Consider the following 18,831-nt stretch of genomic DNA (forward strand, 5'->3'; position numbering starts at 1 on the left):
TGATCAAAATTCAGACGTTTGGCAACTAACTCATATTTATGACGGTTGCCGTGTTCCGGGGTCATGTGATCCCCTTCTGACCTGTAACATCAACGGGGAAGCCCAGAATCACTTAACAACAGGTTGACTAATTTAAAAGTTAAAGCAATTCGCTTAACAACTGTGGCAACAGCTGTGGATGTAAATAATAATAATAATAATAATAATAATAATAATAATAATAATAATAATAATAATAATAATAATAATAATAATAATAGTAATAATAATAATAATAATAATAATGATGATGATGATGTAATAACATCAAACATCCACATCTGCCTATCCCAGGTCCTTGGGAAGGACTTGATAGGTAGACAAAATGCCAAATCCAGTTTGAACATCTGGCTGACTGTGTCATGATCAATAATAATAATAATAATAATAATAATAATAATAATAATAGTAGTAGTAGTAGTAGTAGTAATAGTAATCATAATCATAATCATAATCATAATGTTGGAAGGGACTTTGGAGGTCATCTAGTCCAACCCCCTGCTTAGGCAGGAAACCGTATACCATTTCGGACAAATGGCTATCCAGTCTCTTCTTAAAAACTTCCACTGTTGGAGCATTCTCCGCTTCTGGAGGCAGGTTGTTCCACTGGTTAATTGTTCTCACTGTCAGGAAGTTTCTCCTTGGTTCTAGGTTGCTTCTTCTCCTTGATTAGTTTCCACCCGTTGCTTCTTGTCCTGCCTTCAGGCGCTTTGGAGAATAGCTTGACTCCCTCTTCTTTGGGGGCAGCCCCTGAGATATTGGAACACTGCTATCGTGTCCCCCCTCGTCCTTCTCTTCATTAAACTAGACATACCCAATTCCAGAAACCGTTCCTTACATGTTTTAGCCTCCAGTCCCCTAACCATCTTTGTTGATTATGATGTATGTATATGAGAACCCAGCCTTCCGTCTCACACACTGACAAATTCAAAAAGATCAATAGATAACATTTCGTAGGATTTTTACCACAAAATGCTGCCGTTTAAAATTTTTTCCTTGTAGTGCAAGAGATGCTACAGGTCTAAATTCATAAGACGGAGGCGGGAAAACCTGCAAAATGCAATCCTCAATGTACAGTAAATGCACAAGTATTCTCCCTACACATAACAACTTTGACTAACAACATATTTAAACTATTACAGTTTACGGCTTGGTTGACTAATAACTGAAATGGAAGAAAGATTCTTATACAAAGAGAATCATAAGCAGGAAGCAGGAAAAAAAAAATAGCACAAAGCCCATCCAGTAGTCTTTCATTATTTATATATCAAGCCTAGCGGTTACTGTCACTGTTCATTAATAATTCAATCCCATCTAGAATTTGCTGATGTGGCACTGTCATTAATCTTCATAGTGAATTCTGGTTCTCGTTCTCAGATATTCTGGGATAGGTGGGGACAACCCTGGTGTGGCACACACTTTATGAAATATTCTCTAACGCAGTGGGTTCTCAATCTTACGGGCCACGGCAACGAACCATCGAGACTTAATTCAAGATTTAATTAATTAATTAAGATTTAATTAATTCCTCAGGCCTGCTGGCTGAGGAATTCTGGGAGTTGAGGTCCACAAGTCATAAAAGGGTCAAGTTTGAAGACCCCTGATATAGACTTTAAGAGGAGTGGACTTCAACTCCCAGAATTCCTCAGCCAGCGTGCCTGGCTGAGGAATTCTGGGAGTCGAAGTCCACAAGTCATAAAAGGGCCAAGTTTGAAGACCCTTGCTCTAATCCAGGGGTGTCAAACTCAATTTCATTCAGGGCCCCATCAGCATTGTGGTTGCCCTCTGGGGGCTGGGTGGGTGTGGCCTACTGGGTGGGCGTGGAGTGGGTGTGGCCTACTGGGTGGGTGTGGCCAACTCTACATCATTCGCGTCAAGGGTGCCTGTGGGGGCCTGGGCAGGAGTGGGACAGATCTGAGGGTCTCTGGCAGAAGGGGGTGGGACCGGGGCAAGCGCCAAGGCATGGTCCATTTCTTCATTCCTCACAAAGGGTGACCCCTCCCCAGCATGCACCCAGGGGGCGGGGGTGACACAGCAGGGGCAGGTTCCTCGCTGTTTCTAGACGGCCTTGTGGAGCTAAGACTGAATGCGTTTCAGCATAGATGGCCACCACAAAATTGTACATTGGCTCCCGGCCGGCCTGGGCCAGGGCCAAGGCAGCGGGGGCCGTTCCCTCACTGTTTCCAGGATGGCTTCGCAGGCCACATGAAACCACTTCGCGGGCCGCATCCGGCTCCCGGGCCTTGTGTTTGACATGTCTGATCTAATCTAATACTGCAAAGGGATCGTTGGCCTTTCAGAGGCTGCTAACCTACAAGGGGTACAACTCTTAAGGGCATTGAAGGTTCTCCGAGTGGCTAAAAAGGTAGACTGAGATTTGAGTTCAGTTGAAATTGTTATCGATTTGTTATTATTACAGTTGTTTGTTCGTATCCAGTATTTGGCTAAATTAGTGTCGATCCTGCCTGGTGATTTCAAAGCCGAAACCCATCGCACCTTTAGATATATCAGGGAAATATTGGAAAATGAAAGTTTCCCTACTCTTTTTTGCAGCCACGCCAGAGAGGAGGAGGAAGCAGCATCAAAACATTAGACTGAAAACGGTGCCATGTGTTGTGTCCAAACCATCTCTTACTCCTAAATGTTTGCTTCATTTACTCTCATTAAGAGAACAAAACAGATGGCGATCTTTCGCTGGAAGTTTGAAACGACTGCACAAGCTCCCAATTTCTGTCGATCTGATTGTAACAAGTAGCAAACTCAGTATTTCGGAAAACAGCTGCAGCCCATTTTATTCGTATTTAGAAAGCAGACGTAGAATAGATCGAAAGCGTTCACATTTTCTCCCGGGGCGTCCGTTACAAGCACGTGTAAATTATGTCTCAAGAGTTGCTGTTTTTACTATTCAAGGCTGTGTTTCCTTTCCCAAGGAATTTCTGTAATGTTACTTTAGCGAGAGATGCGATGATTTAATAAAAAAATATTCCTAGACACCTTTCACGAGACGCCAAACATAGAATCAATAAATGTATAAAGGTGACATTGAGACATCAAATTCAATCCCCTGCTCAGAGCAAAAATCTATATTAAAGTACCTGAGAGCTATACAGGGTCTAATTGAACACTATCAACAAATGGGGGTCCTATCATCACTCTGAGCAACTGGTTACACCGCTAAAGTGGTCCATCCATTAGGACAGGGGTCTTCCAACTTGGCCCTTTGATGACTTGTGGACTTCAACTCCCAGAATTCCTCAGCCAGGCACGCCGGCTGAGAAATTCTGGGAGTTGAAGTCCACAAGAATTGGGTATGTCTAGTTTAAAGAAGAGAAGGACGAGGGGGGACAGGATAGCAGCCTTTCAATATCTCAGGGGCTGCCCCAAAGAAGAGGGGGTCAAGCTCTTCTCCAAAGCGCCTGAAGGCAGGACAAGAAGCAATGGATGGAAACTAATCAAGGAGAGAAGCAACTTAGAACTAAGGAGAAACTTCCTGACAGTGAGGACAATTAACCAGTGGAACAACCTGCCTCCAGAAGTGGTGAATGCTCCAACACTGGAAGCTTTTAAGAAGAGACTGGACAGCCATTTGTCTGAAATGGTATAGGGTTTCCTGCCTGAGCAGGGGGTTGAACTAGATGACCTCCAAGATCCCTCTAACTTTATTATTATTATTATTATTATTATTATTATTATTATTATTATTATTATTATTATTATTATTATTATTATTATTATTATTATTATTATTATTATTATTATTATAGTGAGCAGGTTTCATCCAAACAATAGAAGGGGAGAGCAAATAAAAAGAGGGCAAAACCAAAGAAAAGAGGGGTGAAATTGTCACAACCGATCAACTTCCATGAACATCTGCAAAGACAGAGAAGTCTGGTTTTTGTTTTAATCTGGGATATTGGTATGTGCTATGATGAGGACAGGGGGCAAAATACAAATCAAATCAAATCTTAATTACAGTCACAGACCCGCACAAGGCAGAATATAAATCACATGGCTTTTTTTTTTAATGGAGCAACTCCAAGAGACAGGAAAAATGCATTTGTTTCCAAATGACCACACATAAACACATTAATACAATTAGTCTGAAAAACAAGAGCTGGTAATTGACATCCTATAATAACCCAGTTGACTGGGATGGTCTTCTGGCTCAAATATTAGACAAAGTATAAATAGTTATGCAAATGAACTGGTTGGAACGTCATAAATAAGAACTTCACAAAAAAAATAACTTTTTTAAGGAGGCTTATTATCTTCTTCTATGAGTATGGTGTTTTTTTTTTTTAAAAAAAAACCCTTTAAACTTAAAGGCAAGATGGTTTGCTAAACATAATTTAGCTGAACAACCTTCCAGCTTGTAAAAGTTCAAGATGAAATAGGGAAAGCCCAAAGGGTCATTGACTGCAAGTTTTTCTTCTTCTTTATTCAAGCCATGTCGTGCAGTTGTTCAACTCAGATAGGATTCTAATTTCTTAGTTTTGTTCATTACGGCTCAGCTTTTAACCTTGCTTATCCACCATCTTCCCCTTGAATTGTGTTTACTGAAAGCACCAGAGGCGACACGTCAAGAAACTACGACCTCCCTTTGCTGGGCTGATAAAATAATCCAAACAGAAATGCATAAAAGCAGGGCTAATAAAGGTCACCTCCAAACCTTAAGTGTGGTGAAACATCTTTCAGTGGTAACAATTCAGCAAAATGGACAGTGTCACTCCACTATTACATTTCTTAAAGATAGATAGATAGATAGATAGATAGATAGATAGATAGATAGATAGATAGATAGATAGATAGATAGATAGATAGATAGATAGATAGATAGATAGATAGATAATTTATGTCTCTTCATAGCGCCATCCTAAATGACTAGGAATAAATTAAATTAAATTAAATTAAATTAAATTAAATTAAATTAAATTAAATTAAATTAAATTAATAGACAGACAGACAGATGATAGAGACAGACAGACAGACAGACAGACAGACAGATGATAGACAGACAGACAGACAGACATAGAAAGATGATAGATAGACAGACAGACAGACAGACAGACAGATAGGAAGGAGTCACGGAGCAAGACCTAATAAAATATTTCTTTGCACAAATTGTGAAAACAAATTCCTCTGGATTTTTAGAAAAATTGAGTACCTGTCTATCTGTAGAATACTATATCAGAACGTAATCCAGAAGTTGTGACTTCTCCAAGACTGCAAGTTTTTGTGAAGAGATTGGACAACCATTTGTCTGAAATGATATAACGTTTCCTGCCTGAGCAGGGGGTTGGACTAGAAGACCTCCAAGGTCCCTTCCAACTCTGTTATTGTTATAATAGCAATAATATCATGTATGAGAAGAAAAGAGGGTCCGAGAACTATTTTTATTCCATCGTGGAAGTATGTGCAAAGGGAGACAAAATTATTTTAAAATAGTTTTGAGTCACGTGATTCTGTAATTGCGTGTGCTATTATGGAAATGGAAATTTAGCCAGCTCAAGTTTGATCTAGACCACTTTAGGAATGTATTGATTACAAAATTGCCTTGTCAGTTATTCCTTTTTCATATATTCCATTTCCTCTTCCTTTTTCCATTTTACTCAAAGGCCTTAAGTAATGAGCCAGGTTCTGAATAATACAAAATAAATAGATTTCCAGAACCGCACCCCTATTTCACCATAGATATTAATGAATTGAATGGATTCACCAGTGCTAAATTAGGCATGGAAGTTTTGTTCAACATCCAAACTCAGTACATCTTGAGCCACATTATATTTGCATATTTTAACAGCATAGTTAATTTCATGAACCTGCACGTAAACATGATTGACAGCAGTTCCCATATCATTCTGCTAGGGTTTAGTCAGGCGCCCAAGAATCAGAACCACGCCCTACATTCCAGTTAATTTGATTTACTGCTTTACACAAGAATCTAGTCAACTTAACAGTCAGCACTAAATTGGAGCTAGGTAGCAATTCAAGAGGGGTTAGATCACTTGTGGGAACATAATGACTCCAGGCTAATTCCTCTCTTGACTCCATCTGCCATCTAGGCCTTCCATGTTGGCTAAAGCTTTCAATCTATTGCTCCTTCATGATTGGGACTCAATATATATATTGCTTGCTAGTACATCATAAAAGAAAACGAGGAAGTAGAAGCAATAAGAAATCCCACTTTTCCCAGATTCACCTGCACCTGCTTTCCACTATCTTGTCCCAATCATCATACAGGCTACCCAAAGCAACTGCCCTTTAAGGAAAAACACCAGACAATTTAATCTGTATGGTAGCAGTTTCTCAAAACCTATTATAACAATATAAACTAGGAACTTTTGCCTAGATTGCTTCGTTTTCCTCATCCCTTCCATTTTCTTTTAGGTTGTGCCAGCTAAATGGAAGCCCCTAGACCAGGGGTAGGCAACCTTGGCTCTTTTGTGACTCGTGGACTTCAACTCCCAGAATTCCTGAGCCAGCCATGCTGAGGGGAAAGGGAGAGATTTCCAAGCTGAGCCATGCTGGCTCAGGAATTCTGGGAGTTGAAGTCCACAAGTCATAAAGCGGCCTAGGCCTAGGCCAGAGGTAGGCAACCTCGGCTCTTTTATGACTCGTGGACTTCAACTCCCAGAATTCCTGAGCCAGCCATGCTAAGGGGAAAGGGAGAGGTTTCCAAGCTGAGCCATGCTGGCTCAGGAATTCTGGGAGTTGAAGTCCACGAGTCAGAAAGCGACCTAGGCCTAGGCCAGATGTAGGCAACCTCAGCTCTTTTATGACTCATGGACTTCAACTCCCAGAATTCCTGAGCCAGCTTAGAAACTTCTCCCTTTCCCCTCAGCATGGCTGGCTCAGGAATTCTGGGAGTTGAAGTCCACGAGTCAGAAAAGAGCCAAGATTGCCTACCCCTGCCCTAGACAATCTTGCCTGATCTTAACGAGTGAGTCCGCAAGGAGAAGGGCGGGATATAAATTCGAATAATAAATAATAAATAAATAAATAAATCAAGCTCAGGCTGTTCAGATGAAAAACCAGCAGGAAATTTAGTCTGATTGAGATTTAGTCTGATTGAGAAACTGGAAAAAAAAAAAAGGAACCTCACGTGTAACTTCCATGCCGTTACCACGAAAATTACACGGACGCCTCCTTAGAGTCTTCAGGGACAAAGCTTGACTTGAAAGAAATTCTTGTTTTAGTTCATAGACAAACCCTCCCCCCCTGAAAAAAAAAACAGCTGGATTTATCTTATTCTTTGCAAGCCATTCCAGGAGTCTTTTCAGCTCAACAGGAGACGAAAAACTATGCATAAATTATAAAATGGAGACCGAGGAGCAACATATGGAACCCATGATGTTTCCTCTACCACCTGCCCAGAAATCAAAGCCCCTTTACTCCATCCATCTGCTATTCCATCTTTTTCCCCATCGTATTCTCAACTTCCAAATTAGGTTTCTTTCTTTCAACTGGGGCCATTTCCAACATTATATTTGAGCCAGCGGTTACAGAACAGTAGAGATAAGGCTGAGGTCCATCGCTCAGGTCAAACTGGACTGGAGCAGTTAGTAGCTGACGTCTCCCGGCTTCTGCAGACGGATGACCCATCGTTTCTTCCAAATATCTGGCATGAAGGGACCAAACCAGACTTTTTAGCTCGTTAGTTCAGCTGACTTTCGAAATAAAAAGTCCTGGAAAACTTAAAGGAAGTCTTCCAATTACGACCATTTCTTTTGTTACTGTTCGAAATTACAACAGGACTGGGGGAAAAAGGAACTTATGATCATTTTTCACATTTACGACCATTGCAGCATTCCCCACAGTCACGTAATCAAAATCTGGACCCTTGGCATGTATTTATGACGGTCGCAATGTCCCGGGGTCACGTGATCCCCTTTGTCAATGGGGAATCCAGATTCATTTAACCACCGTGTTACTAACTTAACAACTGCACCTAACACCTACAGCAAAAAAGATCATGAAATGGGACAAAATTCACTTAACAGCTGTCTTGCTTAGCAATGGAAACTTTGGGCCCAATTGTGCTCGTAGGTTGAGGACTACCTGCATTTGATGGTCTCTTTAAAGATCTACGCCAGACTCAAATTTTGAGAGCTAAGTTTCGTACTGACTATTTAGACCAGGGGTCTTCAAACTTGGCCCTTTTATGAGTTGTGGACTTCAACTCCCAGAATTCATCAGCCAGACACGCTGGCTGAGGAATTCTGGGAGTTGAAGTCCACAAGTCATAAAAGGGCCAAGTTTGAAGACCCCTGATTTAGACTACCTTCAGACATCTTTAACCATGTATTAACTAAAAGGATTTTATAAGGGAAAAATAACCACCACCACTGTATTTTATATTAACAAATTGAGTTTGTTGAAATATCAATTACAGAGTTTGTACCAATTCATTTAGATCAGTGGTGGCGAACCTATGGCACGGGTGCCAGAGGCGGCACTCAGAGCCCTCTCGGTGGGCACATGCACCGTTGCCCCAGTCCTGGGCCTTCAGCTGGGTTTTATAAAACCTTTTCGCTTTAGGCCTCTACCGCCGTGCGCAAAAAAAACACATTCAATCAGTCAATTTCAACTTCTCGCGGGAAAAAAAAAGATCTTGCAAAGTTGGAATTGATTGATTGAACTTTTTAGTCCCACCCAGTCTGCCGTTACCACCGCAGCCACGCCCACCCAATGGCCACACCCACCCAATGGACCACGCCCACCCGGCACCCGACGATGCATAAGTGGGTTTTGGGTTGCAGTTTGGGCACTCGGTCTCTAAAAGGTTCGCCATCACTGATTTAGATTCTGCTTCTAAGAGCTTTGGAATTAAATTAAAATTGTATCTGCCTCCCATTTGAATTGGTTTTATGCTGGCTGCCAGCCTATCTCACCACGTATTTCTGCTGTTAGGTGAAATTTATACGTTTACACATAAAGTGATCTAGAATTTAAAGATTTTTTAAAAAAATCAAAACACTATCCTTTTCTTCCTGTCTTCCTGGTCATTAAAGAGCTCACAGATCAATTTTTTTTTTAAAAAAAAAAATGCCTAAGTAAAATCAATAAACGGTACTTAGTCAAATTAGGCCAGAAGGAGGAACAAAAAGTATGCAAAAAGTTGTTCTCATGTTTCCAAAATTCATCCAATAGACAAAAAAAAAAACCCCACCTTTAAAACAGAAAATAGTTTGAAACTTTCCTGAAAGTTTTCCGTTTAAACCAACATGTCATGTTTCCGACAGATGAAACTCTTCAAAGAACTTCGAGGCATTGTTTACCTTAAAGAATCTTTATTTGAGAAGCATAGCATCGGCACTAACACAGTCGAAACCAAAAACTGAATTCCCCTCCCCTGAGCACATAGTATCAAAGCACAATTCCCTCCTCCAATTAACAGTCATAAACCACATTCTCCAATTAGTTTGAAATGCAGGCTTTCCCTCCAGTTCTCCAGCCCGCCAATTCTTATCATCTCTTATTTCAATAACCTTGGTTCACACACTAGGTCCAATACTGTTATGTCTAGCTAAACTTTCATGTATATTCCTCCCCCCAGCATCATCTAACTCTAACTCTAAAAGTAAAACACAAAAAGAAAATGGTTGCATCTCTAACTGTTGTCAAAGCAAAAACATCCGACGTGAGCAGCGTTGACACAACAGAGTATATATAGTAAGGAGGATTGTTGTGATAGGAGGGTAGAACCACAAAGTCAATCTATTTCCTTTCTCCATGATCTGCTTCACATATAATTCTTAAGTGGAAACTACAGGTTACTAACAAGAGAGGCTGGATTCACATATCACACAAACTAAAATGAAACCACATTACCTATGGTTTAGCTTTAATTTGTGAAACCAGACACTAGAAGCTGAATTCCATAATATATAATTATCACTGATTATAGATTAAGGACTTCCTGTTCTGAAATATATATGACTCTTTATTATGTTCCTATACAGTGTGTGAAATATATATGAATATATATAATAAATAACTGCAAAACGTTATACAATACTAATCCTACATACATTGACTTTTTAAAACCACCAAGTCAAATACTGTACCACTATTCCATTTATAATTTAGGCATTTATGAGCCTTCTTCAAAACCACTGTAATAAGACTCTGTGGCACGTTGCCCATCACAACTAGACAACCACATTTTGAAGTAGTTGAAATTTCTGGATATCAGCAGCGGCCGATCAAACCATGCTACAGTGATCTGGAATGACAGAAGCAGGATATACCGTGGCTCCCCTTGGTATTCCAGGGAGAGCTGCAGAAAGTACATACAGCATTAAAAACTAATAAAGCAGATTCCTTCCGCTTCCAGTCCACAAGTAACCACTTAATTATTAAAGGAAACTGATTTACATTGAGAAGCGGTCCCTCCGCCCCAGTCAAGCCACCACCACCATTTAGTAGGCTAAAGAGAGAGTGAGAGAGAGAGAGAGAGAGAGAGAGAGAGAAATTCCTTAAATCCAAATCCAGTATCTGAATTACAGGATATCGAAAGGTTCTTTTCCATAAACAAGGCATCAGTGTAACAATCCAAATCACAGAATCACAGATTCCTCTTTCAGAGGAAAATGTCCACCACAGATATTGGTGAAACGTCAAGTAAACTTCTGTCTAGTCCAGGGGTAGGCAACCTTGGTTCTTTTATGACTCGTGGACTTCAACTCCCAGAATTCCTGAGCCAGCATGGCTCAGCTTGGAAACCTCTCCCTTTCCCCTCAGCATGGCTGGCTCAGGAATTCTGGGAATTGAAGTCCACGAGTCATAAAAGAGCCAAGGTTGCCTACCCCTGGACTAGACCACAGTCACTAAGTCCTGAAACTCAAACACTGTCCAACAGTACAGGTGGTCCTCGACGTACGACCACAATTGAGCCCAAAGTTTCTGTTGCTAAGCGAGACATACGTTAAGTGAATTTTACCCCCATTGTACAACCTTTCTTGCCACAGTTGTTAAGCGAATCACTGTTGTTAAGTGGGTCCTAGTGGACAATCGCTTAAGTAGGAGCCAGCCATGTGCTGCAGCTGCCAAAAAAGCCAACACAGTGCTGGGCTGCATTAACAGAGGGATAGAATCAAGATCACATGACGTGTTAATACTGCTTTACAAGACCTTGGTAAGGCCACACTTGGAATACGGTATCCAGTTTTGGTCACCACGATGTAAAAAAGATGTTGAGACTCTAGAAAGAGTGCAGAGAAGAGCAACAAAGATGATCAGGGGACTGGAGGCTAAAACATACAAAGAACCGTTGCTGGAATTGGGTATGTGTAGTTTAATGAAGAGAAGGACGAAGGGGGACATGATAGCCGTATTCCAATATCTCAGGGGCTGCCCCAAAGAAGAGGGAGTCAAGCTATGAATGGTTGTATGTCAAGGACTACTTGTACTTACTTAAACTACACATTCTCAGTCCTCAACTAGGTTAAGGACACTGAAACAGTCTATCTTCCTAATGGGGTGTTCATCAGACGTACCATATTTTTTTTTGAGCTTTCCTAATGCTTTTCTAAGATTATAAACCTAATCTAGGAGCTACTGGAAGGCAATGTCAGCGAGTCAACATTTGTAATGATGATTAAAAAGTAAGTAAAATTAACTAACTGAAGTTAGGAATAATATTTCCTCTATTTCAACAGAGCATTCTAATTCACACAGCTCCAGTCGTTTCAAAGAAACAAAATCGTAACTCCATTAAATATATTATGTGGAAGCACTTAATGCATTATGCATATCATTCATGAGCGTTAAGTGCTTTCATTTCTTTTCTTCCTTTCATAGTTGTGCTAAGCAAGAGTTCTATTACACTTATTCATAATTTTTTATCTGGTGCAGAATAGAAAAAAAAAGAAGTGAGGTTCTCAAGGTCCTGTCCCAGAGCCTGGAGGCTACAGTATAATGAGTTTGGATAGGGAGGGACCACTTCCAGCACATTCCTACCAAGATCTAGTGCAGGGGCCTTCAAACTTGGCAACTTTAAAACTTGTGGACTTCAACTCCCAGAATTCCGCAGCCAGCCAGGGCTTGTTGAAGAATTCTGGGAGTTGAAGTCCACAAGTCTTAAAGTTGCCAAGTTTGAAGACCCCTAATCTAGTGGTTGTGAGTGTTTCAACTCTCTAGATCAGGGGTGTCAAACTCAATTTCATTGAGGGCCGCATCAGCATTGCGGTTGCCCTCGGGGGGGTCGGTGTGTGTGTGGCCAGGGTGGGTGCGGCCTACTGGGTGGGCGTGGATGGAGTGGGTGTGGCCTACTGGGTGGGCGTGGCCAGCTCTACATCGTTCGTGTCAAGGGTGCCTGTGGGGGCCTGGGCAGGATGGGACAGATCTGAGGGTCTCTGGCAGAAGGGGGTGGGACCAGGGCAGAGCCCATCAAGCCGGATAGGTGAAGTAGGCGAGGGCCATTTGCTGGCCACTTCCAGGTGATGGTGCATTTCTTCATTCCTCATAAAGGGTGACCCCTCCCCAGCATGCACCCAGGGGACGGGGGCCGACGCGGCAGGGGCTGGTTCCTCGCTGTTTCCAGATGGCCTTATGGAGCTAAGACTGAATGCGTTTCAGCATAGATGGCCACCACAAAATTGTACATTGGCTCCCGGCCGGCCTGGGCCAGGGCCACGGCAGCGGGGGCCGTTCCCTCACTGTTTCCAGGATGGCTTCGCGGGCCACATGAAACCACGTCGCGGGCCGCATCTGACCCCCGGGCCTTGTGTTTGACATGTCTGCTCTAGATTCTATCTTTGACCTTGGATGGGGTTGCACTTCCCCCTTCAGATTGTTACACAATTGGAGAGTCTTAAAGAGCAGGTGGCTAGGAAGGCCTTTGCTCAATTTTATCTGGTGCACCAGTTGTGTCCTTTCCTAGATCAGGGGACCCTTCAACCAGTCACTCATGTCCTAATCCAGGGGTCTTCAAACTTGGCCCTTTTATGACTTGTGGACTTCAACTCCCAGAATTCCTCAGCTGAGGAATTCTAGGAGTTGAAGTCCACAAGTCATAAAAGGGCCAAGTTTGAAGACCCTGTCCTAGTCACCCAACAGCTTGGCTCCTACAATGTGCTTTAAATGGAGGCTGCCCTTGAAGACCACTTGGAAGCTTCAGCTGGTTCAGAATGTGGCACTGCAAGCAATAATAAGCTTCATCAGCTGCCCTGGTTGCTGATTTGGTTCCAGGTGCAACTCAAGGTGCTGGTTGATACCTATGAAACCCTACATTCCACAGGGCCGTGTGAATTGAGAGGTTACCCATCTCCCATAACATCCACTTGGCTGATTTAATCCTGCAGAGTTGGCGTGCTCCGAGCTTCTTGGATGAACAATGTCATCTATCAAGTCTTCAAAGGCATTGGTAGCAGCAGTATACACTAGATTAGATAACCTTTATTGTCATTTGTTCCTGTGGGCACAATGGCCCACATTAAAAATGAAATTTAGTTGCTTCCTCTCAAAAGTGTACACATACATAATACTAAAAATCTGACAAGTCACCTCCACTCACCAGGCACAAAATAATTTCAAGTATGTTTCCATGCGCTCTAAAAGATGGCTTAACTATTTTTTCAGAAAACCAAAACCAAATCTGAAAGATACACACTACAGAGTGCAATTAAAATCCTTATTTGACAAACCTTACTGTTCTTGTCATAAGCTGGCAAATGCAACTGCAATATAAACACTGGTTAAAAATAAGTACGCTAAGCCTTAGCAGAGGAACAATAATGAATGCGTAAAGCTGCATTAACAACTTACCTGTGTAACGAGTGGCTCCAATAATCTCTCCACAGTAAGAGTCCTGATTTCCAAACTTTTGGGATCCCATTTTAAAATGATGGGTGAAGTTGCAGAAGTCATGCTCTCTAGAACAAAAAGAGAGAACGGGTATTATAAATCGTGCCCGGAGTCCATGTTTGTATCTGGATTTTAAATCAGATGCTGGATTGATTTAAAAGAGCTACATTCACAATGAACAGGCACTACATCCAAATTGAGAGAAGTAAGCAGCGGGGTACCGCAAGGCTCCATCTTAGACCCAATACTCTTCAATATCTTCATCAATGACTTAGATGAGGGAATAGAAGGGGGAACTCATCAAATTTGCAGATGACACTAAACTGGCAGGAGTAGCCAACACCCCAGAAGACAAACTCAGGATCCAAAAAGATCTTGACAAACTTGAACAACGGGCCCTGTGATCCAACAAAATGAGTTTCAATGTGGAGAAAAGCAAAGTTTTACATTTAGGCAGGAAAAATCAAAGGAACAAGTGCAGATTGGGCCAGACCCAGCTCAAAAACAGCAACTGTGAGAGGAACCTTGGAGTCCTAGTGGATGATCACTTGAATATGAGCCAGCAATGTGCAGAGGCAGCCCCCCAAAAAAGCTAATACAATCCTGGGTTGTATAAACAGAGGCACAGAATCAAGATCACGCGAAGTATTAGTACCGCTTTATAAAACCCTAGTGAGACCACACCTGAAATACCGCAGCCAATTTTGGTCACCATACTACAAAAAAGATGTTGAGAGTTTGGAAAAAATTCAGAGAAGAGCAACTAAGATGATCCAAGGCCTGGAGATTAAAACACAAAGAACAGCTGCGGGACTTGGGTTTGGCTAGTCTGAAGAAAAGAAGAAATAGGGGAGACATGATAGCAGTATTCCAGTATCTGAGGGGCTGTCACAAAGAAGAGGGGGGGGGGTCAACCCATTCTCCAAAGCACCAGAGGGCAGGACAAGAAACAATGGTTGGAAACTGAACAAAGAGAGAAGCAAACTGGAATTAAGGAGAAACTTCCTAACAGGGAGGACAATCAACTAGTGGAACAGCCTGCCTCCAGAAATCGTGGGCACTCCATCACTGGAGATTTTTAAGAAGAAGCTAGACAGTCACTTGTCTGAGATGGTATAGGTTCTCCTGCTTGAGCAGGGGGCTGGACTAGAAGACCTCCAAGGTCCCTTCCAGCTCTATTCTATTCTAAATAGCTAAGTATTTGTACATTAGGGGAAATGTATAGGAGTTCCAATGGATATGCATTAACTAGATTTTTTTTCCCCTCTTACGTTTCTTTTCTATTGGCTTCAGACTGGGAAACTTGAAAACAAGCTTTATTAATGCTTTTAAAAATCTTTTCCATGCACATCTTACTGAACTTTCAGAAACTCAATAAAACCATTATTTTCTGCCGAAAGACACTTCTGCAACGGTGTACTGAGAAACAGCCTGAAATTGGGAGAGAAAAAAATGAATCTAATATATGAGCTCTTGGCTGACCTACGTCAAGTGGGTTAGTTCACCGCCAGCTCCTTCAATGGCTTGTCACCGCTTGTCTGTGCAGATGTGTGCATGGTCAGCAAAAAAAAACTTCCACATCCCTGCAGATAGTCAGGGAGGAGGCAGGGAGGCAAAACCACAGCCAATGTAGCTGCTTTAATGGTTCAAGGAGGGCTGCTTCGTTTGTAACCAGCATCCTTGTAGGACAGTGGTTCTCAACCTGTGGGTCGGGACCCCATTTGGGGTCAATCGACCATTTCACGGGGGTCGCCAAGCAAGGTTGTCCGCCATTTTTTTTGTCCGCCATTTTTTTGTCCGCCATTTTTTTGTCCGTCATTTTTTCCCCTTTTCCGGCGGGTGCCTTACCTCCCTTGGGCTGGGCCAGCTGGTGGTCGGCCTGCTCCGTCTCTGCCGCTTGCCAGCTATGCCTCGGCTGGCGCAGGGGGCGGAACCACGCATGCGCGGTGCTCCCGGGCAGGGAAAGTCCTCGACTTACGACCGGTTGGGTAGTCCTCGACTTACGACCGGTTTAGTCCTTGACTTACGACCGATTTAGTCCTCGACTTACGACCGGTTGGGGTCGCGGCATTAAAAAGGTTGAGAACCACTGTTGTAGGAGATGAATGAGCCCGAGGGAGGGGTCAAGTGGTCATCCGTGATCTCGAGTTCCTTCATACCCACAAGAAATCTGAAGCCCAGCCCACCTTGAATTCCTTTGACTCTTAGCTACCACCAATTTGTTTGGATCGTTAGTAGTCCAGATTCTTGTAGAGAAAGAATAAGCTTGCAATAAACCCGCATTCATTCGAAGCGCCTCGGTTCCTGATTTCGTGCGCTTGATAACCCTTTCCCAAAAGTACTCTGCATAACCCTGCAAACTCGTCCTTGTCGGACTGTCCCTTTTCTCTACACAGGAAAGGACTGCATCTGCACAACGTGAAGGAGGGCGTAAGGAAGCCCTCGTCACTTTAAACACAAAGAAGCGACCATTTTCAGCAGAAGAGTTCAAGCCTTTCCTTGTACATTCTCTTCCCGTTCAAATCACTCAGTGTTGCTGGTCCTTCACTTGCCTCAGAGTCCAATGGAATTTACTGCAGCATAATAGCGTATTTTTTCTCTCAAGGCCCTGCTGCTCAATTCAGATTTTAGCTAGTTACTGGGTCCAGAGAGCATCCTAAAACTGTTAAGGAGAATCATTTAGAAAAGATTAAAAGCTCTTCTTTTGTCACACTGTTCACATCATCATGATCTTCTCTCTCTCTCTCTCTCTCCCTCTCTCTCTCCCCATACACACACACACACACACACACACACCTCTATCTCTATCTATCTATCTATCTATCTATCTATCTATCTATCTATCTATCTATCTATCTATCTATCTATCTATCTATCTATCTATCTATCCTATTTATCGATCGATCATCTATCATCAATCATCTGTCTATCATCCATCATCTATTTGTCTGTCTGTCTATCTATCTCTACCTATCAATCATCTGTCTATCATCTATCATCTATCTATCATCTGTCTGTCTGTCTGTCTATCTATCTCTATCTATCTTATCTATCTATCTATCTATCTCTATCTATCATCTGTCTATCTATCCTTCTGTCTATTTATCGATCGATCATCTATCATCAATCATCTGTCTATCATCTATCATCTATTTGTCTGTCTATCTATCTCTACCTATCTATCATCTGTCTATCATCTATCTATCATCTGTCTGTCTGTCTGTCTGTCTATCTATCTATCTATCTATCTATCTATCTATCTATCTATCTATCTATCTATCTATCTATCTATCTATCTACCTACCTACCTACCTACCTACCTATCTCTATCTATCTATCTATCTATCTATCTATCTATCTATCTATCTATCTATCTATCTATCTTCTATCTATCTATCTATCTATCTATCTATCTAATCTATCGATCATCTATCATGTCTATCATCTGTCTGTCTGTCTATATCTATATCTATATCTATATCTATATCTATATCTATATCTATCTATCTATCTATCTATCTATCTATCTATCTATCTATCTATCTATCTATCTATCTATCTATCTATCTAACTATCTATTCTGAGCAGCCAGGAAGTGATACCTCTTGGGTCTCCCATATCAAAAAGGAAATAAATATATGTGCTTTGGTTCTATTTTCTTCTCTTTTTTTCTTCTGAAATCATTCTAAATCACCCCTCCCTAACAATTCAATTATTGCCACCAAACTGCCTCATCTATATAAACAAAAATGTAAATGTTCGTTTGTTCAAAATCTTAAATCTCCGAAAGTTCTTCACTGATTGCTTTGAAATTTTGACACAACGTTGCATTCGAATATGCGCGAGTTTTTATATACCTATATTATATAGGTGTCACACCTGTGACAGGTAAAAACATGCTTTTTTTGAAAAACAGCGCCATCTGTTGGACATAAAAGCAACACACGCTTTTACCAGACTGAGCCACAGCAACGCCCCGGGTACAGCTAGTAATATATAAAAGCTCTTCCTTACAACCTTATTCCGTACCTCAATAACTAATAATATGTATCTTCTCCTTGATCGTCACTCTACATTAAGGGTCCCCAACCCCTGGTCCGTGGACCAGCACCTGGCTGTGGCATGCCAAAACCTGGGCCGTACAAACAAGCCCCATCTGCGGGATGCAGGCAGCATGCGAAGCCACACACACCTCCTGTGTCTGTGGAAACACCTTTCTCCATGGAACTAGTCCCTGGTGCCCAAAAGGTTGGGGGGGGGTCGCTGTTCTACATTACTAACAGAGCAGTGTGCAAGAACTATGCTTGATACTGGGCACGCCCAGAATCTTTTCCTTCTATAAAATGTTCAATCAAAGCATGCCGCATTTTTCATTTGCTCCACTGTCAGGTAGCCCGGTACTCACCAAACGTGAGCACTAACACTACCTTTATGAGTAAGGTTACAGTGAAAGAATCTTGCAACTCACAAACCATTTCTCCCCTCTTTTACTTCTACTTCCCAGAAAACGAGGGACAGTCCCTCCCGAGACGCTTTCCACAGCTGTTTGGCGTCACTGGGCCTTTGCACGACAATTGTACAAGGCAGCTGCCTCCAACCTGTCCAGCCTTGAGGACCGGTGGGGGGGGGGAGGGAGAGGGGACGGTTCTGCACGCGCGGCGTGTGCCCACCCCTTGCACAAATGGAACTGCGCACGTGTACATGCTCGCCCGCCTGTTGCGTGCACAAGTGGAGCTGCGCACATGCGCGTGCTCACCCACTGCTTCTGTGGCCCGATTCTGAACGGATTGTGGGCCGGTAGCGGGCCGTAGCCTGGGGGCTTGGGGACCCCTGGTATAAGAGGCCAGTTCAGTTAAGGCACGAGGCTAAAAACCCAGAGTCTGCGAGTAATAATAATAATAATAATAATAATAATAATAATAATAATAATAATAATAATAATAAAGTTGGAAGGGACCTTGGAGGTCATCGAGTCCAACCCCCTGC

At 42.2% G+C, this 18,831-nt stretch overlaps 1 protein-coding gene across 1 annotated transcript in view; it reads right to left on the reverse strand.

The window, feature by feature from the left end:
* LOC107299090 (catenin alpha-2-like) overlaps nt 1–13,908 on the reverse strand; it is a 44,820-nt gene extending 30,912 nt beyond the window's left edge. Inside the window, exon 1 of the mRNA XM_015828457.1 lies at nt 13,807–13,908. Within this exon, the coding sequence (XP_015683943.1) occupies nt 13,807–13,908 (102 nt within the window). The remainder of the gene's footprint in view (nt 1–13,806) is intronic.
* Nucleotides 13,909–18,831: the final 4,923 nt, after the last annotated feature.

The sequence above is a fragment of the Protobothrops mucrosquamatus genome, unplaced genomic scaffold (genome assembly GCF_001527695.2).
Source record: "Protobothrops mucrosquamatus isolate PMUCROS unplaced genomic scaffold, P.Mucros_1.0 scaffold4526, whole genome shotgun sequence".
In the NCBI taxonomy this organism is placed as follows: Eukaryota; Metazoa; Chordata; class Lepidosauria; order Squamata; family Viperidae; genus Protobothrops; species Protobothrops mucrosquamatus.